At 42.8% G+C, this 24803-nt stretch overlaps 1 protein-coding gene across 1 annotated transcript in view; it reads right to left on the bottom strand.

Moving 5' to 3' along the window:
• The window catches only part of ttc27 (tetratricopeptide repeat domain 27), a 180423-nt gene that overhangs the window by 137621 nt on the left and 17999 nt on the right, over positions 1-24803 (bottom strand). Inside the window, exons 6-8 of the mRNA XM_078556370.1 lie at positions 19182-19346; positions 16445-16578; positions 6906-7018 (exon numbers count right to left, since the gene is read on the bottom strand). Of these exons, the coding sequence (XP_078412496.1) occupies positions 6906-7018; positions 16445-16578; positions 19182-19346 (412 nt within the window). The remainder of the gene's footprint in view (positions 1-6905; positions 7019-16444; positions 16579-19181; positions 19347-24803) is intronic.

Raw genomic sequence — 24803 nt, 5'->3', positions numbered from 1 at the left:
CTTTTTAATTTAAGATTTTAAAAATAAGTTGCATATTTGACAACCATTGCCCAACCCAACCTTCCTCATTGGTCTTTCAATCTCCAACCTAACCTAACTTCAACTTGTCCAAACCATACTCTCTGCACCATTTACACTATGTCTCACTCACTCGTCACCTCTAGATTACTGCTCCCCAACATACTGAATTTAAAAAATCATTGTCCTTGTTTACAAATCCTTCTAAAGTCTCATCTCCAAAAACCTCCTTTAGGCTCTTCAACTTGCAATTTTTGCAGGCAACTGGATATTATGTTTCATAATTTTTTGACCATTTTCCCACGGAAAAGATTTGGGGGAATAGGTTACTTTTAACGCTGGGTTTTTAAAAGCAAATTGCATTCGTGCGCTCAAAAGGATTTTGAATTGAAAAATCATTGATAACGAGTCACCTTTGGTACAGCTTTCCGATAGGCTTCAAATAAGCAATTTGTTAGCCTGTCTTAGCAACCGAAAAACTTTACACACATTGTAATGGGAAGTTTTGGATTCCTTGCCATGTGTTCACTTGAGAGAGACAAGAGATACAGAGACACAGATAGGCAGTCAGGGATTCGAAAAATATACTATGCTGAGATTAGTTAGAAATTATTTTGTTTAAGTCAAACGAGACAATCCACTGCTGTGGGGAAAGTAGCATTGTCAATATTTTTATATCTTTAGAGGAAGACATGTTATACCAATTTAAATAAGTGCATCTGTTAACAATTGCTCTGTGAATTCACATGCTCAATGAGTCGTACCTGGCCTTGTCTCCTGAGGCTCAGTGATCCATCTTCAGAGCTTGAAGATGTGCACAAGTAAAAGACATAAATAATCTGTTCAAGTCACAAGGAGGTACTACTGTTTCACCCCTGGGTTATGCTATCATTCCAATTAAATAGAAGGCAGTAAAAGTATGATGCTCATGCCACTTAAGGGAGTGCCTGATACCACTGAACCCAATAAGGTATCTACATTAGATCCAAGCTCAGAAGATTTTTTTTTTAATAGGAGAGCCTAAAGGAGAAGGAAAATGATAAACAGAAAGACAATAAAAATTAAGTACATTTTAAATAAGTTATCATTTTACATTTTTTTCCAACTGTAGTGGGGCTTTTAGAAGATCAATGTTCTATTTGTGATAAGAAAACGTTCAGATTAGTTTGCCAGTTTCACTCCTTTTCTCCCCTGAAGGTATTCTCCATTGTTGGGATCGGCCTCATAGGCACTCTGGTGCCTACTCCAACTGACCTTCTTCAGCACCAGGAAACTCTACCAATCAAATATTTTCTCATCCAATGACCATAGACATATTGCAACTGGAGGCACTGATGGTCATCAGAAGCAGTAGCCTGGAATATTTCCTCTCTTTAGCCCAGGAATGTTCAAGTGCAACGTAAATGCCTAATGACTGCCTTAGCTGAGATCTGTTAGTCACAGCTTGGAAGTCAAAACTGGGACCTTCTGTATGGCTCAACCACACATTACCTTTGTCATTTGAACCACTGAAGCGGTACAAATGTTCACTTTAACATATATTCCAATCCATATTTTACTAAATGGAAAGGGTAATAGAATGGCAATACACCAAAACTGCCCAAATGGCGAGCCCCAAGATCTTGACTGTGACATTTGGTGGAGATGGCAGGGAAGACCCAGAAAAAATAATTCCATACAGGAATAAAAGATAAAGGGAGAAGGCACTCAAAAGTACTTTAGTCACAGTAGCAAATCTGTGCATTATATATCCATCAGGCTCCTGAATAACTAACATCAATTGAAAAACATTTTCTCCAAAGAAAGCAAAATTCAATAACCTCAGAATTTAGCTATGAAAGATTGGGGCTGAAATTCAGCAGCTTTAGTTGTGTCGTTGCTGATGGTCAGTTTAGTGCTATAAAAGAGGGCAGTATCTTTAAGAACGCAAAAATGATAGGAACAATGGAGAGTGGATTTGAATGTGCCCTATCAAGACAATGCCTTTCATTCTCTTATTTCACTTTTTTCTAACTGAAAACATGACTGTAGAAGTGTGACAGGAGGATATATACACACTGCTCACGTGGTGTGCAGTGATGGTGCAAAGAATTCAGGTGGAAATACTGCCACTGTTTCACACAAGGACGGTCATTTGGGTTGGATACTGGAGGATGGCTGTTTCTTAGGGGACCACACTGCAAGAAGAATTCTTTTCCTTTAGGAGAGTGGGGGGGGAAGAAATAAATTGGGGAATAAAGTAACTTTCTAAAATTGATATCCCATCAATCAGGAATAGACCCAATTCCCATTAAATTGTTTTCACTCCCACCCATAATCTTCAGCGCCGTGCATCAAAGTTAATGTAATGGTGACTTTCCCCTTTTATAATCAGGCTTTGAGGTCGACTTAAAGCCTAGACCATCTGGACAGTATGTGACCACACTTGCTTCCAACAAAACGCAGAACACATGTTCCCTCCATATGGTCTTCAACACACTTGCAATTAACTCAACTGGAAAGGAAAAATAAAGGACAGAAAGGTTATCTAAACATCTGCTACCTGCCAGATGAGTTAGCCTCATCCCTCTTGGGGAAGCATGACATTATTAATCATGAGCTCTGCCTGGCATGACTTTTATATATAAATGCCCTTGTGACAAAAGACAGATAACCTTAAAGCTCGAGCTCGGATGTAGCTCTAGAAACACATATTCTGCACGTGACACAAATTATGTGTACAAGAGAAAATGACAAATTAGGGCTTAAGGCTTCTTTCCACATTATTTTAGTTTCAGAGAATGCAGTCATTTAGGGTGGCATACTGAAAATAAATCTTACTGTTCTTTTACTGAAAGCATTAATCTAACAGGAAAAAGTCATATTTCAACGAAGAATGTTAAGAATTTTTTTTAGCTGAAAGAAACTCTATCCTTACTGACTAATCCAAGTACAGACGCGCAAAATCCCACCAGAAGCGGCAGAAATTTTCAGCACTTTTTGGGATTAATTCATTGGGATTAGATTGACGGTTCAACCAAAAATAACACCAGCACTATAATAAGGTTCATAAAGTTGGCTGAAATATAATTAGTGGAAGCATGAATGGTTGCGTCTTGAAAGGAAAGCAAATTATTATTCCGAAGATTAGTTGATCGACAGATTTTTTTTGTTGGCTTGTTTTGAGTAAAGGAGCCTGCATGTGCCACATTCTCAATTTTTATGATCTCAGAAAGCAGGCATGGTTCATTATGTGTAAAAACTGAGAGAATGGATTACAGCATGGCAGAAGCAATTAATATTACACTCCCTACCTCTTGTCTTATTCTGTTTGGTGATGATCTGATCAGAATTGTGTTGGTTCTTTTTATTAAAGTAGCCAACAAGCTGCACTCACATCCACGTCTATATCTTCCTTCTTCCTTAACTGAGGTTTATCCCCACTGTGGTCGACATGGTCCTCAGCCGTGTCCGACCCATCTCCAGCGCCTCTGCCCTCACATCTTCTCCTTCCTCCCAGAACCACGATAGGGTCCCCTTTGTCCTCACTTTTCACCCCACCAGCCTCCACATTCAAAGGTTCATCCTCCGCCATTTCCGCCAACTCCAGCATGATGCCACCACCAAACACATCTTCTCCTGACACCCCCGTCAGCATTCCGTAGGGACCGTTCCCTCCGGGACACCCTGGTCCACTCCTCCATCACCCCCAACACCTCAACCCCTTCCCAATGCACCTTCTCATGCAATTGCAGGAGGTGCAACACCTGCCCCTTTACCTCCTCACCATCCAAGGGCCCAAACACTCCTTTCAGGTGAAGCAGCGCTTCACTTGCACCTCCTTCAATTTGGTCTACTGCATCTGCTGCTCCCAATGTGGTCTCCTCTACATCGGGGAGACCAAACGCAGACTGGGTGACCGCTTTGCGAAACACCTCCGGTCTGTCCGCAAGCATGACCCAGGCCTTCCGGTCACTTGCCATTTTAACACACCATCTTGTCCACATGTCCGTCCTTGGCCTGCTGCAATGTTCCAGTGAAGCCCAACGCAAACTGGAGGAACGGTACCTCAGCTTCCGATTAAGCACCTTACAGCCTTCTGGACTTAACACGGAGTTCAACAACTGCAGACCACGAACTCGCTCCTCCATTCTAAGCCCTTTTTCATCCTCTTTCTTCTACATTCATTTTTTACCCACTTGTTTAATTTTTATTCATTCATCCGCATTTTTGTCCCCTCTTTTCCCATTTTCTATCCTTTTCACTTGTTCCATGATGTTCTTTCACACAATGCTATCCTTGTTCTGCTATAATCACATTGTACTTTCTTACCTTTACGCCACTATTAGCACTAACCACTACCATTAACAATCCCTTTGTCCTCTTGTTCATGACATCTTTGTCAATCCCTCCTTTGTCCCCACGTATCGCTGGCCAGAATTCTATCCAGCTCCACCTACCCCACCCCCCTTAAACAGTATAAATTTCATCACATTTCCACTTCTCTTCAGCTCTGAAGATGGATCATAAGAACTCAAAACATTAACTTTGTTTTTTTCTCTCCACAGATGCTGTCAGACCTGCTGAGTTTTTCCAGCATTTTCTATTTTTATTGTACTCACATCCTGATGGATCACACCAAATCTGGGTTATTCCACAATTGATACTTTAACATTATCAATAACTTGCATTTATATAGCACTTTCAACATAGTATAATGCCCCAAGGCACCTCAAGCAGAATAATCAGGCAACAGTTGACACTGAGCCAAAGGAGGAAATATTAGGATAGTTAACTAATAACTTGGCCAATCCTGTAGAATGAGTAAGAAGATAGGAGTCATTAAATTGTTAACCACCTGTTTGGACATCAATGCCATTCAAACCAACGGAGAAAACAGTAAACATGGTCACCACCCAAATCCTGACATGTTTATTATTGTTCACAATATATGTCAACTTGGCACAATTGACACTATTCTTGTCTCCTAGTCAGAAGATTTGAGTTCAAGCATTGCTCCAATATATGGGCTGACACACTGCAGAGTTTGAAAACAGTACATGGGCTGACACTCTGATGGAGCGCTGCATGGCAAGTGGTGACATCTTCCAGATGTGGGGCTAAACTAAGGTCTAGTCTACCTATTCTGGTGGTTCAGGATAATCACCCTATTGCATTGTTTAAAGGACAATAGCAACTTCCATCTTGCGTACTGGCCAACATCCCCCTCTCAACCAGCACCACCAAAAAGAGATTAACTGATCTGCCATTTATCAGATATTACTGTACTTACAATGGCTGCTGTGTTTGTATACACAAGGATCACATAAGTTCAGAGTAATTAATTGTACATGAAGTGCTTTGAGATATTTCTGTTAAGGCACTAAATGAACACAAATCTTCCTTGACCGAACACCAGGCATTATTCATTTCAGGCTGTCAACAGTGTCTTTCAGTGTTTTATGATTTAGTTTAGTCAATAATAAAATGCCTCTCTTGTTGGGTTATACTGACAGTAAGCTAGTGGTTTAGGGTATTATAATTTGGAGGTAATACGCTGCAGCATGAAGGTCAAGGAGACACTGCAAGAGGTGCTTAGGTAGAATTTCTGCAGGCTTATGAAAACAAATTATCCACATTATTACGTCAAGGATGAAAAATCTTTAATTATTCAGCATCTGACAGAACCAAATAGACTAGTAGCTTTTGAGCCATTCTGCATCACTACCCAATAGCTAGAGACATGTTTTAAATCCATATAATATGATATAGTGATTTTAATGTAGAAAAATTTCCCACAGTGCTGAACAGGAAGTGAAAGAACGCTGAGTGTTTGTAGGAAAATTAGGAGTGGAGGCCAAAGAACTGGGGAAAGAGTTGTGTTCAGAAGGCAGAGAGGAGTGGTGAGTTTTAAAGACAAAGTTCAGAATGCAACTGAAGATTCTACTATCAATGCAGGATCAGGGGAGGAGAGTGAAGGAAGAGCACAGAAGGACTAGAGGGCATTGGGGGAGCAAGGCAACTAGGCACAATGCAACTGGCAGAGGATTACAGCCCATAATTTCCATCTTGAGGATTGGATGACTTCAAATCCCTGGTAGAAAGCTCACAGCTTATGCTATTACCCGAATTCCTCCTTGCAATACACTTTCTCCCCTTGGATTTCCATGAAATTCTTTGTTCAATCTATAAACTCTCAGCTTTCACTCAATTTTGTTTTGCATAAATTATAAATGGCCTTACTTCACTTTGCAGTGCACTGTTTCAACATTACTAAAACACACTTTGTGTTTTTTCAATTTTTGGGTAGCCTTCACAGTGAGCACTGGCAGGTTATTTAACCATGGACAGCACTGTTCCAAGTCTGGTCCTGTCTTCATCCAACAAAGATTTATGCACAGGCACACAGAGCAGGAATTGCTGCAAACTGATCAAACAAAGAGGTAGAGCCCTGGCTGATTTACTGTACTTGCTTGCTAACTTAGGATGCCGAGAACAGTTGTAGCAACCCCAATGGGCTGCTTTGGTCCAAACCAGCTTACTCAGTAAGGTATCAGGGTCAGGCCTGAGGTCTTTTGGCCTGAACAGCCCCGAAGCGCATCAGGCAGGTCATTTATCCACCAGCTATAATCCAAGATGCTAAGATGTCATATTGAATCCTCACATCAGCACCTACAAATTAATAATCCCGCCAATTGTCCGGTGAGCTGCTTTGGCTCAGGTCAGCTCACTCGGCATTGCCTCGGGGTTTCCAGGGTTTGCCGTTCTCAGTTTCGATGGGAATAGAGAAACGCAGAGTTTTAGTCGATCTGGTTTCTTATTTCTATGCTGAAACGGTGCGAAAGTAACATGCAGTCCAACGTGCTATCACAAAATATGGGTCTATCTGCGTGCCTGAAAATGCTCACCAGATAGCAAGAACTACAGCAAGCTCCTCTGCACATAGGTCTGGCGCAGTGTGTTCCTCAGGCTCTGCCAGTTTAATTGAATTCAGCAAAGTGTCATCACTCAGTTCAAGGTTCTGTTGGCAAGAAGGACAATATTGCATCACTGAGTTATTTACTGTACATTATTTGTGACATTCATCGGCTCAATTTTAGCTCCTGAGAAGGATTTCAATACAACAATAACTAGTACTTAAATAGCACTTTTAATGTAATAAAACATCCCCAAGACAGTTAACAGGAGTTTTATAGAGCAAAATTTGACAGCCAGTAACATAAGAACTTAGGGCAAATACAAAATGTATGGGGCTTGACATAACCCTAGGCAGTTGGTCCTAAGGGATATCATCAGGAAGTACAATGCAGCTGTCAACATTGTCAGGAAGCTTTTTGGTTAGCTTCTCTAAAAGCGGGGGGGGGAGGTGTATCTGAAGAGTCTCTGAATGTTCTATAATTGTTACTTATTCCTTCCAGTTAATGCAACAAGCACACCAGCACCTAACACAGAAGACCAGTAATTTAAATACCTTCAGTTTAGGACCACCCTGATAGCTGCCTTTGACAAATTCCTCACATCTTTCCTGATCCCCTCTAAGCTCATTCTGTTCCTCTTTACCAATAGACACTTCACATCCTAGTTTTTCACAATTGAGAATTCTTCATAATTGGGAACGCTTAGGTTTGCATGGTCTTGTGACCCTAGACTTGAACACCCTCTAATTTACGAGCAGGTTTCTGGGACTCTGAGCTGCCCCCTCCTGTGTCATTATCTGGAACCCAATCACCCAAGCACATGGTCAACCTTCCAAAACCTGCTAATTCTCTCCTATTTTGAGGGCTTCTATCTTTCTTCCCACTTCTCAAGCCTCGACATCAGCCCTGGGAACTCTCAGAATTCTCCTTTACAAAATTCTGAGTGGGAACACGGGTCTATATTTCTCTTCATTAAATCTGGGAAGATGGCGCCAACTATAATGTCTCAAAGCACTACCCTGCTGAGATCTGAAAAGGGATCATATGCCTGGGATCTTTCTGTTCTGCATGGGTCAAAGACAGGTCTGCTCTAAGTTTTCATTAGATGCGTATTTCTACACATCATAACCTAAAGTTTGCCTAATTTAGTGTCCTACTAACTTCCCTCTCATCCATGCCTTTGCTATCCCTGTACTTGATTATCCTATGTTCTCCTGGCTGGCCTCCCATCTTCAGCCCTACATAAACTTGAGCTCATGCAGAACTCTGCTTCAATTCTCGTTCACCCATCACCCCTGTGCTTGCTGACTCATACTCGCAATAGCTGACAATAGCTCAATGTTAAAATCAACATCTCGTTTTTAAACCGCACCATGCCCTCAACCCCTCCCTTTCTCTGTAACCTCCTCTAGGCCTACAAGCCTCGATGATCTCTGCGCTCTTCCAATTCTGGCCTCCTTGTCCATCCCTGATTTTAAACTCTCCACCATTGGAGGCCTTGCTTTCAGCTGCCATGGCTCTGGAATTCCTTGTCTAAACCTCTCCGTCTCTCTCTACTCGCATCTCTTCTAAGATGCTCCTTAAAACCGACCTCTTTTGCCAAGTTTTCGGTCATCCGTCTTGATTACTCCTTCACTGTCAAACATGTTTACACTGATATCATTCTTGTTAAATGCCTCGGGATGTTTTGCAACACTAAAGGCACCATGTAAATGCAAGTTTCTCTTGTCTGCCTTCTTCCCCAATTTTACTGGACACTTCAATGCATCAGAGAGGTTTGCTTACTTACATGGACAAGTATTTTTCTGTCCATATCCTACTGGCCTTGGTGTTGACTGCACTTCTGTCCCTTAGGTTGCTTAGTTATCTGGGACTTATTAGTAATGGATATCTGGTTATTACTATTAATGATGATACCAGTTTTGTCTTTGTCAACCAGCATTTAACCTGCTTATAACTTACCTTCTAGACTGTTGCCTTGGAGTACTTGAAACTGTTTTGATTTTTTAAAAATAAGATTAGAAAAAAAACCCATAAAATTATAAAAATGTCTGAAGTACAGTAACGTGAAAATCAGATCCCTGTAAAATCTAGCTTGGCGTGTTTTTGTCCCATTTTCCTCCTATTCATTTCTATGGTGTTCTGTTTAATGAGAGTCTCTAAACGTAAATTCCAGACGCATTACATGGAATAGACTTTTTTTAAAGCAAGAACTGGTGCACGGCCATTGGCTGCTCTCCAGTGATCACACATCATGCAAGGCAATAGGGTACAATCAACTCCTGATGTCCAGCAATTTAAAGAGTGACCATGGTAGAAACACAAAACTAATTGTTTTCTTTCAATAAATAACACACCCCCACATCCCACTGTGCACAGATCTTATTAAGGAGGTCCTTTGTTACAAGCACACATTATCATCAGAGGGGTTATGTTAAATTATACTACCAGCAACATGTTCACTGCGCCACAACCTCACTTCCACCTGACTGGATTCCAGTGGAAGGCAACATTGAGTAACATTTAAGGTGTGTGTTGCGCTTTTGAGTATCGAGTTTACTTAGCAATTTATCAAAATTTGTGTTAACAAAGGAGTTCACCAAGATTTATCATTGTTCATTATCCATTATAATGGATATATAAACATATAAACATCCAATCTTATATATAAACTTATAAACATCCAATCACAGAAAACTGGAGACCACCAAGTCAGAAGATACTGGGGACAGATAAGGCTACTTTTTTTTTTGGCAAAGGTGCTTATTGATTTTCATGATCAAAGCTATCAGAACAGGGTAGAACATTGCAGGGGACTCGGTAAAGAACTGGAGAACATCGCTGATTGCTGTAGCTAATTTATGTTGTTCCAAATCACACTGATGTGGACAAGTGACTGAATAACAGAAAACTCACACTATAAGGACATATGCCCATGCACACTGTATCCTATTCAGCCTGGCATAGCAACACAGTGCATTCCTACTGTTCTCCAGCTGTGCCTCTGAATGGACAGCTCCTTAATAAACGTGCAACATGGCATGGATTGAAACAGCATCTCAAAAACAATGCAGCGATTCACAGACGTTCAGAACAAGAACCTACAAGGTGCTTTCTGCGGCATCAGAGTGAATAGTTTACCAGCAACACACAAAGTCTAAGACACCAAAGAGATGTAAAGTCTATCGTAGCATCCATGTCAGTATTAGAGCAATACACTTCTCTGAAACTCCAAAAATTCTTGAGGGCGGGGGATGTCAGGAAATTTATGATGCATTACACAGAAGCGTTCCACAACGACTACAGAACACATCTGTAAAAAAGACTGGAACCTTCCAGCTGCTTTGTAAAGTTTCAAGGGCTCCAGTGAAAAAATAACAAATGTAGTTATTTAAAAGAGTCTTGGGGCAATTTTAACCCTTCCCATCCAGCACAGACCAGACAGGCGGGAAATTTAAATCACCCATGGGACGTACCTACCAACCCCATAGGCCTCGATTGTATCCTGCTCTTCTGAGCAGGGGAGATGGACGTCCACCGGAAATCAGTGAGGTTGTTTTTTTTTTTAAATATGCATATGTGCAAATCAGGCTCTAATTATATAATTGAAACCAGGCTGCCATCTTAACCGTGGGGAAGCCATTGTGGCTTTTTCGTCAAGCTAACAAAAGAGGAGCAGTCAGGCCAGAAAATGTCCAAAAATATGTCTTTTTAGTCATTTTTCTGCTGACTCCTTACAGTGACCACCAACTTGCTGCAACTTTTCTCTGCTGGGTCATCTTGATTCTAGTCACCTGATATTGTAAACAGTTTCCTCTCCTCAGCCCCGAGCCCTTTCAAATCTGCTGTTATTAACCCTCTGCTCAAAGATCCCACCCTTGACCCCTCTTGCCTTGTAAACAATTGGCTCATCTCCAGTCTCTCTTCCCTCTCCCAAATCCTCGAAAGTGCTGATGCTACCTCTGTGGTGCATCATCCCTACTCATCTGCCTCGACCTGTCTACAGCCTTTTGACATGTTGACTACACCATTCTCCACACACCTCTTCTCCGTTGTCCAACTGGATGGGACCACCCTTGGCTGGCACCACTTTTGTAACAATCGTAACTAGAGAATCTTCCGAAGTCTTTCTCTTCACATCCTAGCACCATTACCTCTGGAGATCCCCTCATATTTCTCACCTACACGCTGCCCCTTGGTGTGGCGCCATCATCCAAAGGTATAGTGTTAGGTTTCACATGTATTCTGGCAATGCCTAATGCTATTTCCCCACCCCTTAACCCCCTGCAAAGCCACTGTGCTGTCGGGCAGCATGTCCTTTAGGACCCTTCTTAAAACCTATCTCACTGACCAAATTTTTAATCATTCGTCATAATTTCTCCTTATTTGACATGGTGTCAATTTTTGTCTGATTACACCCCTGCGAAGTGCCTTAGGACATTTCGCTACATTAAAGGCGTTAGAGAATTCAACTTGTTGTGGAGCTTGGGGTCTTCTAAGCCTAAAAGAAAAATTTACACCTCCCCTGCTCTGGGCTTTCCACTGCCTTTTTATTATGCAGGTAGAGCAAGTAATTCGAAGGCTAATGGAATGCTATCCTTTATTACGAGAGGGGTTGAACATAAAAGTAAGGATGTTATTCTTCAGTTGTACAGGGCATTGGTGAGTCCGTACCTCAAATACTGCGTGCAGTTTTGGTCTCCTTATTTAAGGAAGGATGTAAATGCTTTGGAGGCGGTTCAGAGGTTTATTAGATTGACAGCTGGAATGAGTGGGTTGTCTTATTGAGGAAAGGTTGGACAGACTGGGCTTGTTTCCACTGGAGTTTAGAAGGCTGAGGTGTGATTTGATTGAAGTATACTAGATCCTGAATGGCCTTGACAAGGTAGACGTCGAAAGGATGTTTCCTCTTGTGGGTGAGTCCAGAGCTAGGGGGCACTGTTTTAAAATTAGGGGTCGCCCTTTTAGGACAGAGATGAGGAGAAATTTTTTCTCTCTGAGGGTTGAGACACTTTGGAACTCCCTGCCTCGAAAGGTGGTGGAGTCATTGAATAGTTTTAAGGCAGAGGTGGATAGGTTCTTGTTAGGCAAGGGAATCAAAGGTTATCGGGGTTAGGTGGGAATGTGGAAATCGAAACACAATATCATTAGCCATGATCTTACTGAATGGCGGAGCAGTCTCGAGGGGCCGAATGGTCTATTCCTGTTCCTATTTCTTATGTTATGTTCTCTATCGCAAGGCTTTCCCAGCAACTTACTGCGCCAAGGACCTCTCGTTTAGCCCCTAACAGTGGCCCATTGTACCTCTCCAACACTATATTCCCACCCACAGGCCACCTGCTGCTCCCACTGGCCAGTTTTGGGCAGATGGCATAGTGGTAATGTTGAGCTAGTAAGTCAGAGGCGCCATCAAATCATACCAGAGCAGCTGGCAGAATTGAAAATCAATTAATTGATAAATCAGAAATAAAAAGCTAGTCCTGTTAATTTATTTTTTATTCATTCACGGGATGTGGGTTTCGCTGGCTAGGCCAGCATTTATTGCCCATCCCTAGTTGCCCTTGAGAAGGTGGTGTTGTGCTGCCTTCTTGAACCGCTGCAGTCCATGTGATGTAGGTACACTCACAGCGCAGTTAGGAAGGGAGTTCCAGGATCTTGACCCAGCGACAGTGAAGGAACGGCAATATATTTCCAAGTCAGGGTGGTGAGTGGCTTGGAGGGAACTTCCAGGTGGTGGTGTTCCCATCTGTCTGCTGCCCTTGTCCTTCTAGATGGTAGTGGTCGTGGGTTTGGAAGGTGCTGTCGAATGAGCCTTGGTGAATTCCTGCAGTGCATCTTGTAGATGGTACACACTGCTGCTACTGTGCGTCACAGAAGCTCACAGTGCAGAAGAGGCCCTTCGGCCAATCATGTCTGCACCGACAAGTGAAAAATACCTGACCTACCTACCTAATCCCATTTACCAACACTTGGCCCATAGCCTTGAATGTTATGACGTGCCAAGTGCTCATCCAGGTACTTTTTAAAGGATGTGAGGCAACCCGCCTCCACCATCCTCCCAGACAGCGCATTCCAGGCTGTCACTACCCTCTGGGTAAAAAAGTTTTTCCTCACATCACCCCTAAACCTCCTGCCTCTCACCTTGAACTTATGTCCCCTCGTGACTGACCCTTCAACTAAGGGGAGCAGCTGCTCCTTATCCACCCTGTCCATCCCCTCATAATCTTGTACACCTCAATCAGGTTGCACCTCAGTCTTCTCTGCTCTAAAGAAAACAACCTAAGTCTATCCAACTTCTCTTCATAAATGACTCATTGCAGGCAACATCCTGGTGAATCTCCTCTGCACCCCCTCCAGTGCAATCACATCCTTCCTATAATGTGGAGACCAGAACTGCAGACAGTACTCCAGCTGTGGCATCACCAAGGTTCTATACAACACCAACATGACCTCCCTACTTTTGTAATCTATGCCTCAATTGATAAAGGCAAGTGTCCCATATGCCTTTTTCACCACCCCACTAACATGCCCCTCCGCCTTCAGAGATCTATGGACACACACGCCAAGGTCCCTTTGTTCCTCAGAACTTCCTAGTGTCATGCCGTTCATTGAATACTTCCTTGTCAAATTACTCCTTCCAAAGTGTATCACCTCACACTTTTCAGGGTTAAATTCCATCTGCCACTTATCTGCCCATTTGACCATCCTGTATATATCTTCCTGTAGCCCAAGACACTCAAACTCACTGTTAACCACCCGGCCAATCTTCGTGTCATCCGCAAACTTACTAATCCTACCCCCCACATAGTCATCTATGTCGTTTATATAAATGGCGAATAATAGGGTTATTATTTCACTGGACACGGGCTTCCAGTCACTAAAGCATCCTTCTGTCATCACCCTCTGTCTCCTACAACTAAGCCAACTTTGAATCCACCTTATCAAATTACCCTGTATCCCATGTGCATTTGCCTTTTTTATAAGTCTCCCACGTGGGACCTTGTCAAAGGCTTTGCTGAAATCCATATAAACTACATCAACTGCGCTACCCTCATCTACACACCTGGTCACCTCCTCAAAAAATTCAATTTGTTAGGCATGACCTCCCTCTGACAAAGCCATGCTGACTATCCCTGATCAAACCTTGCCTCTCCAAGTGGAAATAGACTCTCTCCTTCAGAATTTTCTCCAATAGTTTCCCTACTACTAACGTGAGACTCACTGGCCTGTAGTTCCCTGGCTTATCTACAACCCTTCTTAAATAGTGGAACCACATTAGCTGTTCTCCAGTCCACTGGCATCTCCCCCATGGCCAGAGAGGAATTGCAAATTTGGGTCAGAGCTCCTGCGATCTCCTCCCTTGCCTCCCTCAGCAGTCTGGGACACAAATCAACCGGGCCTGGAGATTTGTCCACTTTTAAGCCTGCCAACACCTCCAATACCTTGTCACTCCCTATATCAATTTGCTCAAGAACCTCACAGTCTCTCTCCCCAAGTTCCATACCTTCATTCTCATTCTCTTGGTTGTGAAATATTCGTTCAACACTCTACCGATGTCCTCTGGCTCCACCCATAGATTGCCCTCTTGGTCCCTAATGGGCCCTACTCTTTCCCTGGTTATCCTCTTCCCATTGATATACTTATAGAATATCTTGGGATTTTCCTTACTTTTACCAGCCAGAGCTTTCTCATATCCCCTCTTTGCTCTCCTAATTGCTTTCGTAAGCTCCACCCTGCACTTTCTGTACTCCACTAATGCCTCCGCTGATTTGCTTCCCTTGTACCTGCTAAAAGCCTCTCTTTTCCTTCTCATCGTATCCTGAATATCTCTGGTCATCCATGGTTCTCTGGGCTTGATACTCCTTCCTATCACCCTAGAGGGAACATGTTGAGCCTGTACCCTCCCCATTTCCTCTTTGAACGCCCCCCACTGCTCCTCTGTAGATTTCTCCACAAGTAGCTGTTCCCAGTCTCCCTTGGCCAGATCCTGCCTTATTTTACTAAAATCCGCTCTCCCCCAGTCCAAAACATTTTTTTTGCAACTTGTCTATTTCTTTGTCCATAACAAGCTTAAATTGTACCATGTTGTGGCCGCTATCACTAAAATGCTCCCCCACCACCACCTCAGCCACCTGTCTGGTTTCATTCCCCAGAATTAGGTCCAGCACTGCATTGTCCCTTGTTGGACCCTCTACATATTGACCTAAAAAGTTCTCCTGTACATATTTCAAGAAATCCACTCCATCCAAGCCCTTAATACTATGTCTATCCCAGTTAATGTTGGGAAAGTTGAAATCGTCTAATATAATTACCCTATTGTTATTGATTTTACACACGTCCGCAAATTGCGCACATATTTGCTCCTCAATTTCCCGCTGACTATCTGGGGGTCTATAATAAACACCTAACAATGTGGCTGCCCCATTTTTATTCCTAAACTCTACCCACAAAGCTTCATTCGATGCCCCCTCCAAGATATCAATCTCTCCTTACTGCAGTAACTGACTCCTTAACTAATAATACAATGCCTCCTCCTCTTTTACCCCCTCCCCTGTCTTGCCTGAAGATTCTATATCCCAGAATGTTGAGCTGACAATCCTGCCTCTCCCTCAACCACGTCTCAGTGATGGCTACTATATCACAATTCCACGTGTCAATCCTCACCCTTAACGCATCTGTTTTACCTATAATACTCCTGGCATTAAAGTAGAGACCATCCAGCCTTGCCTTACTCCCTTGAAACTTAATGCAGCTGTACTCCCTCTGACTTGATTGTTTTACTCAGTGGTAAAGGGAGTGAATGTTTGTAGACAAAGCAGGCTGCTTTGCCCTGGGCAGTGTCAAGCTTGTTGAGTGTTGAGAGCTGCACTCATCCAGGCAAGTGGGGAGTATTCCAACACACTCCTGACTTGTGCCTTGTAGATGGTGGAGAAGCTTTTGGGAGTCAGGAGGTGAGTTACTCATTGCACGATTCCTAGCCTCTAATAGTGATCATGAAACTACCAATTGTGGTAAAAACCATCTGGTTCACTAATGTTCTTCAAGAGAGGAATCTGCCACCCTTACCCAATCTGGCCTACGCACAACTGCAGACCCACAACAACTGACCTCTGAAACGTCCTAGCAATCTACTCAGTTGTATCAAAGCACTACAGAAAAACCATTGTGGGTGTGCCAACATCACATGGGCTGCAGCGTTTCAAGAAGGCAGTTCACCACCGCCTTCTCCAAGGCCAATAGAGGTGGGCAATAAATGCTGGCTTTGTCAGCGACTCTCACATCCCAAGGAAAAATTTTTAAAAAGGAGCCTGTACAGAAAGGCCCTCGTTCTCAAGCTGCTGCTCATTTCAGCTTCCACCTGCCCAACAACACCCTCCTCCCTCCCCATGTTAAAACAGAAATGGTTTTGCACCAAGGTCAAAGTTCGTTGTTCCAACTATAAGCTGAACACAATTATGCGTTCATTGTAAGTCATGGCGGCAAATTGAAAAACTAATGAAATTTCAAGTGCAATTCCACTTGAGAGTTACCTTGGGAAGACTTTCCAAGGGCGTGGGTGCTGGCGTGAGTCCTGTTTGGCAAAGGGCATCTTCTTCCCGCTGGACATCCAGGACAAGCTGAGCCAAATAGTTTTCTTGGAATCGCGTACGCTTCCCCAAGGCACCTTAAAGAAAAGCAAATCTGCTTTTGCATTACTGACATTAAACAAGAAGGACTGGCAGGAGGTGGTAAGGGATTGGGAGTGGGGGTGGTGGGGGGAGGAGGAAAACTCAATTAAAATGAAACTGAATTCAAGATTTCAATAAAGTCAGGAATAAAGCTGCATGATTCCCATAAACAAGTTTAGTATGGACTATGCTATCAATTACCTGAAAGAATGTAGTCCAAATTGTAGACATGCCCCTTACTCAACTTTCACCATCAAACTCATGGGGCCACAACTTCCTCAGAGTGGCAATCAGCGTCGGATTGCCACTCTGTGTCCACTTACCTTCGCCAAATTTCTTCCGTGCCTGTCTCGCTCGACCTTCCAACCAGGCCAGGCGAGATCCAGGCAGCACAGCTGTCTCCGCAGTCCACCATCGAAGTCCAGCACTGTAGAATGGGAGGAAGAGACGCCCCCTTTTATACAGCACTAGCTGCCATAAAGCAGGTAAGTTTAAAGGTCCCATTGAAATTGACAGGCCAGGGAAAAGGTAAGTGCCTAAGCCAAGTGAAATGGATTTGGGGGGTTGGAGTGTTCTAAGTTCAGTTGGGGACAGGGAGTCGGACATCAGGTTGGTGTTGGGGGGGGTGCAGCTGGACATTCGGGGGGCTGGGGGTGGTCCGACATCGGGAGGGCTGGGGGGGCAGGTCCAACATCGGGGGGGCTCAGAGTGAGGAGTCCCATGCAGGTGGGGGGAATCCCATGCAGGGGTCAGCAGATGGGGAATACCGTGGGGGAGGGGGGGATCGGTCTGGGTCTTTACAATAGTTACCCAGAAGTTAGAAGAGGTTTTAATTTCTCTAACTTTTTCTGGGTAACTATTGACAGAACCCTGGCGGAACCATCTGAATTTTGCAATTTAAACTGCATTTTCGGATTGGTCCCAGTGCAGCGCAGTTGCCCAGAGGAAGTATGCACTTCTGGGCAATTGCCGTGCAAACCCTTAACTGGGATCTTCCCAGAGGGATTCCCCAGCGCATCTTTGGGGTACCCCCCAAATCTGACACTGAGGAGCTCGGAGGTTACAGCCCATGACTATGATATAAGGAAAGCAAAAGCAGTGCCCTTAACATCTAAATCCTAACTTTTGAACCACTAAAATCTCAGGCTTTAGGGGGTTTAAACCCTCAATTGTACTGCAATTCAGATCAGCCTAACTGTTATCGGATGCTCTTCATCTGGTTGTAGTCAGCCTTTTGCATTTAAAATGCGATTAGGTCAATCTTCCGAGGTTTTTGGAGCCAGAGGTCTAAATTTTCAATGCTGATTCCATCTCCAAAACCAGGAATCGAGGCCCTTTGCGATCATAGCACACAAGGAAGCTCCTGCGCCCCGGGGTGTTTTCCGGACCCTTTTTCAACCTCTCCCTCTCTCGCTTTGTAATCGTCTAGCCAATCCTCGATTTGGTTCATCGTCTCTTCCACCGTGGCATAGAAATTTATGGCACGGGGACTGGCCATTTGTGCCATCGTGTCTGTGCCAGCCAAACAAAGATCCATCCAGCCTAATCCCACCTTCCAGCTCTTGGTCCACAGCCTTGCAGGTTACAGCTATTCCAGTGCGCACCCAAGTACAGTTTAAAAGCACTGAAGGCTCCTGCCACTAGCACCCTTGCAGGCACTGAGTTCCAGACCCTCACCACCCCCAGGTAAAAAGAAAAATTCTCTTCAATCATGAGGGCGCTGTGCTTGGGATCTCAACTCAACAATACCAATAAATTGCTTCCAAGGTGAACACTGCAAATGAATAAAAGTAAAACATTTCAGAAAAAAAACATCAGAAGATACAGAATAGGGAGTATTAGATGAAATAAAACAACGGGGGTGGGGGAAGATAAGATAATAGAAGCAAAATGTGTTTAAAATTAAATCTTGTTTTAAAATGTTTGGTTAACTCTATTCTTGATGTCAGATTAACGTCACCGGCGTTTTATTGGTTCTTGGTGCAGTATCTAAATGGGTGGCCTGAGAGATGGAATCGCCCAGAACTCCCACTGGAGGATGAGCTAATTAAATTTTTTACTTTAAATGCAAGCCGTTCATTCCCATTAGAAAGGAGTTTCTGAATGCTACAGAGGGGAAAAAAGACAAATCTTGCACAATGCAGTTACGGGTCTGGTGCCTTCCAGTACCTTGTTCAAATTGACATTGTCCAGGCCATCTGTACAGCACGAGACCACCATTACGTTGAGCATAACAGTGAAGCCTGACGTGGCCCCTCAGCGGACGAACAAGGGTCATGGATAGTGACAGCGAGTGGGGACGTCTGACCGCCCTCTTCTTTAGCCTAGTGCCGCCAATGCCAACGGTCACCATATTTTCAAGTACACAATCTTGCCATTTTAACCTCTAGCAGCCGCACCGCAGCAAAAAACCCACCGCTCCGTACTTTCGGGACATCAGGCAAGAAAGCGAGGTGCTCGGAGAGGCCTGCCAGTTGTTTTCACAGAAATTTTTTTTATTTTTATATCCTTTAAATTTCTGCCTCTGTACTGTATCAGCTAAAGAGGGGGAGAGAAAAATAATGAGCTGCTGAATGTACAATGTGAGAGTCTGACCTACCTGTCATAGTGGTAGAAAGTTTGGCCATTTTCTGGGCTGTGTTGAAATTCTCCTTGGCCTTCTGGTATTGGTAGTAATATAGCAAAGTGTAACCACACTCCAGGTGGAACTGGGTTGCTAAGTTTCGGCATTCCACAGAGCTGAAGAAGGCCTCGTTTCTCAGCACTAAAAATAAGTCAAAGGCAGAACAAAATTTTCAGTACTTTCCGCCACAGAGAGATGCCCAAGATTGTGCACATGATAATCGGAGGGGTTACTTTCTTTCATTTTCCAGCAAGTCAAACTAAAACTGAGACTATAAAATGCCTGGACCGAAAGGCTTATAGCGGCTTTGGTCACCAAATCACCAAACATAATGTCAAGTATAAGGACAGGGTTGAGTCGTTTAATCCATTGAGCCTGTTCTGCCATTTCTCTTAACCATGGGAGTTCTTCAACATCCTTCCTTCCCAAGTAACTATCTACTTTCTTTCTAATCACCTTCATTGACTGTTTCTATGACCCTCAAGAGCAGGGCATTCACCATTTCAACACTGTGTGGGAAGAGTTTTCTTTTAACCATTTTAGCTGGATTTCCAAGTTGAGTTTCCCCTTGTTGTAACTGCAGGGTGGATGCTCAGAGGATATTTCCCCTTGCGGGGGAGCCTAGAACTAGGGGACAGTTTAAAAATTAGAGGTCTCCCATTTAAGACTGAGATGAGGATAATTTTTTTCTCTCAAAGGGCTGTTAGTCTGTGGAATTCTCTTCCCAGAAAGCAGTGGAGGCTGAGTCATCGAATATATCCAACACTGAGTTAGATAGGTTTTGGTTAAAGCAAAGTGAGTCAACGGTTATTTGAAGGCTAGGCGGAGGGGGTGCGTGGGGAGGTCAGACAGGAAAGTAGAGTTGAGGCCACAATCAGCCATGATCTTATTGAATCGCGGAGCAGGCTCAAGGGGCCGAATGGCCTACTCTTGCTCCTGGTTCTTGTGTTGTTCTGGACTTCCTACCACAGAAAAGAGTCATTCCACATTTGTCCTGTAAATTCCTTTCATTATTTTAAGGATGAAACTTTGGTCAACATAGCACTCCTCAATGCTGCTCTGAAGTCTCAGCCCAAATTATTTGCTTCAGCTCTGAAGAGGGGCCAAAACCCACAATCCTCTGACCTAGGGGTAAGGGTGTTACCAACTGAGCCAAGCTGACATTCTAGTTAATGGAGGCATTCGCGATTGTAGTGTATGGCTGATGCATCACCTTTGCACTCTAATACGTTTTCTGAACTAGGGCAATGCCTTCAATTCTCCCTTCCCCTTATTCTTAGTGTTTCTTTTTCTGCTCATTTGAGGCATATGAGTATTGGATTATATACCTCACTTCACACCCACTGTCATTACTGAACACTCTTGGGTCATTATGATAAAGGTACATAACATTCAGGATAAAGCTCCCTTTATTCTTCCACCAAGAATGTGGGATAACGCCTTCCCTCATCTTTAATATACAGGCTTACAAATTCATTGCACAAAGTGCATGGAGGAAATCTACACCTTGGCCTCAATTTCAGAACAGGAGTCCCTAGTGTGTGGGTGTAAAAACCTCTAGTGCCCACACCTGTCATCCTTATGATCTCCAAGTGGGGTTTATGTTGAATGCTTGGTACTTTGGGCTGTTGGGTGCATGTAGACTATAAGTTAGGCTCAGAATGCTGTAATTTTCTCCTATAGATGGTTTAATTTTCAAAGTACTGGTCTTGGGACTTGCTTTGCTAATTGTTGCAGCAGAGGAGTTTGTTTAGTCATGACAAATATTATCAAATGCTTGATCCTTTTTATTATTTTTCTTATTCACTAATCGTAAACTAAGTTGTTGAATAGTTAATAAAAACAGAAAATGCTGGAAAAACTCAGCAGGTCTGGCAGCATCTGTGGAGAGAGAAACAGAGTTAACGTTTCGAGTCCATACGAGTTAACTCTGTTTCTCTCTCCACAGATGCTGCCAGACCTGCTGAGTTTTTCCATCGTTTTCTGTTTTTATTTCAGATTTCCAGCAGATTTCCAGTATTTTGCTTTTATTATATTGTTAAATAGTTAATTTGTTTGTTTTCTTAACCCGTTGCTGGATGAGATGTTTAAAATAACAAGGACATTAAACAGAGATCTTGTTCACTCATACGGGTGAATAATGGGAGATGGATAACGGGAGGGCAACTGGGTTGATGTTCTAAAAAACGGGCTGGATTAAATGGCCTTACAGGCCTTCACCTTGTGAATATTTACCGAATAGCCTAACAATTCTTTGTCTGTCCAGTGTTTTTAAATGTAGTGACAGAATATTTCATCATGTTTCAACACAAGGGTCAGGATTGCTTGGGTTCTTGTTTTAGGCCTTCCTTTGGGGGTTTTCAGTTTTAAATTTCCAGATCTGTGCTATTCTGTATAACTGTTTTTTAATGCATTAACTTCTTTGCAGGAGAACACCTACAGTGTTATGGTATTAAGCAAACCTTCTGAGCATTCTACAATGAATGACTTGGAATTTTAGTCGTGGCTCAGTGAGTAGCACTCTCACATTGTAGGCAGAAGGTTGTGGGATTAAGCCCCACTCCAGAGACTTGAGCTCATAATCTAGGCTGACAGAGCAGTGCGGCACTGAGGAGGTGCCATCTTTCAGATGAGAGATTTGACATCGGATAAGTCCCTGTCTGCCCTCTCAGGTGGCTGTCAAGATCCCATGGCACAATTTCAAAGAGAAACAGGGGAGTTCTTCCCGATATCCTGGCAAATATTTATCCCTCATATAACATCACAAAAAAAAATTATCTGCCCATTATCACATTGCTGCCCTTGAAAGCTTGCTGTCTGCAAAATGGCAAACAGGCTTCCTACATTACAAGTGATTACAATTCAAAAGTACTTCATCAGCTGTAAAGCACTTTAGGACATTCTGAAGTCGTGAAAAGTGCTACGTAAATGCAAATCTTTCCTTTTCCTTTAGAAGTGTGTTAACCATTGCTGAGAAGACAAACACAGACTGCAGCAATACTTAGCCCCACATACGTGAATATATCAGTAATTTCATCGGACATGTAATTGAATCTACTAAGTACACTTGCACTAAATATCCTGTTTAAGTACTTATATAGCCGCGCACATTGCTTCACCCATCCCCTTAACCCAGGATCGTTTCTGGTCAGTTTTCAGTGATTTAACAGATTATGATAATCTGAAAACATTTTATATGTAGAAAAGTATATAATATATAGGTATATTTAAAGATTTAATGTTTATTGTCACACCACTTTTATGTATCATTTCCATATAATTGTGCCTTAATTTGTAAAGAAGATCACCTCCCATGTCAAGTCACCTTAGTTTTTAGTTGGATATCCGCATAATATTCAACTATTTCTTTGGATTATGTAAATGTGGCCAATACAACCTTTGAAGTTTGCAGGTAGTACATTATCGGGAAACTAAAGTAAGAATGCCTGCAGCAGGATGTTGTGGAGTGAGGAGGGTGGGGAATGAAGGACAAAAGGAGTGATTTGTAAGAACATTAGTATGACAATGCTAAATAAATATTCATCAGGTCTTTCTGGCACAATGCAGTAAAAAATGCTAATTAAATCTTCCAACACAATGCCATAAAAGGGTAATAACTGGAGTAGACAACTAGAAAGGCACTCATCATAAGAAGAGGGGAGGACAAAAATCAAGTTTCCAAAGCTGGGCTGCAGTTTCCATGCAGCAATTGGTATTCTTTTGGCAATATAATATTCATACAATGACGACACCACTAAAACCTTCTATCCCGACAAACACTAATTGCTGTAGTGATGTTATAAAAGGAAAGGACAAACTCAAAACAATAACAGGCCTTGATGCGCACAGTCCTTTCAAGTAAGGTGCTGCCCCTTTGGGGAAAACGCCACACAAAGGAAATCTACTGAACTAGCAAAAGGATATCTGTGCAACATCAGCAAAAGGGAAGAATTGTGCTATCACACACGAGGGGTTTTTCTTAAACATATAAGCAAAATACATATCTGCTGAAAGCAGCTCATTAAGCTCTGGTACAATCTGAAATCTGGAATGTCCTGGCGCTCTCTTAAAATGCTATACGTGCTTTTCAGCAAAAAAAACAGCAGCTTTCAGGAAGCAACGCTGGCAAATGCCTTGCTTCAGTTCCAAACAAGAAAGTAATAAGTAACTAAACTGATCACGCTATTATATTTATGTACTGTATATGAGGGAATATAAAACGCATTCCACTTATCCCCCTGACTCTTTACACAGACAGGAATGTACTGAGCAGGGGGAACTTTCCATACAGATTCATTCTGGGTTGAGAAAAACTAATCCCTGACAAAAAAAGCTTGCTCCACGACAAAGAGAAAATAAAAGCATAGTGATCAGTGCTTTATTGAAGTGACAGATATCAGAATCACTCCAGTTAAGAAGCAGAAAATCTTTCCACCAAGCTTAATTCCCTAAAAGACGGGGTTAGATAAAGGTCCTTCAGCAAACTTGATCTCATTCCTTACATATTAACAACCCTCCGATCTTCCCACGGCAGCTTTGTAAAATTGAGGCCGAAGGATGGCACTTCCACCACTCGGCTCAGCACCACAATAGATCATCAGCCCTGATAAGCCACACAGGCCCTGCCATGGAACCTAAACCCACAATGTTCTGACAGAGGCAAATGTGCTACCAATACAGCTGAGCTAATACCTGCAGTGGCCCCACTTTTAAACAGCAGACCAGGCAATTCTGAACTTTGCTGTTAATGCATTTCATGATTTTATGTGGTGGGAGGGAAAGGGGGGAGTTGGAGGTAATACAGATTTACTCCAAATTACGAGAGATTTCTGGTATAATATAGCAGTTACATAAAATTTACAGCACAGAAACAGAATATTCATCACAAGCAGTCTATAACCGGTATTTATGCTCCACACAAGCCTCCTCCCACTGCACTACATCTAACGTGTTCAAAATATTCTCCTATTCCTTTCTCCTTCACATACACATCTAGCTTCCCCTTAAAGGCGTCAAAACCATTCATCTGAACTACTTCAATAAGGTAACAAATTCCATATTCTAACCACTCTCGATGTAAAAATGTTTCTTCAGAACTCTTTGTAGGGTTTATTATTTATCTCACATTTATAGCCCTCCTATTTTTGGGCCTGCTCACAAGTGGAATCATCTTCTCCACATTTACTTTATCAAACTCCTTCACAATTTTAAAGCTATAAGGTCACCTCTGAGCCTTCTCTTGCCTAGAGAAAAGGGCACTGCCTTTCTCTCTTTCCTGATGGTCATTACCTCAGTTCTGATATCATGCTTGTCAGTATTTTTTGCACCTTCTCCGGTGCCTTTATATCCTTATCACAATATGAAGACCAGAATTGTGCACACTACTCAATGTGTTTAACATGACTTCCCTGCTTTTCAATTCTTTTCCTCTAGAAATAAACCCCAGTGCCTTGTTTGCGCCTTTTATGGCCTTGTTAACTTGCATTGCTACTTTTAATGGTTTGTGAATATGTGCCTCCTAGATCCCTTTACTTCTCTATCTCATTTAGACCCGTATTTTGTGGCCTCATATTTCCTCCCACCCAAATGAACCATCTC

The sequence above is a fragment of the Cetorhinus maximus genome, chromosome 14 (genome assembly GCF_964194155.1).
Source record: "Cetorhinus maximus chromosome 14, sCetMax3.hap1.1, whole genome shotgun sequence".
Classification (NCBI taxonomy): domain Eukaryota; kingdom Metazoa; phylum Chordata; class Chondrichthyes; order Lamniformes; family Cetorhinidae; genus Cetorhinus; species Cetorhinus maximus.
The sequence above is the reverse complement of the archived record's forward strand: the minus strand, read 5'-3'. Positions and strand labels throughout refer to the sequence as shown.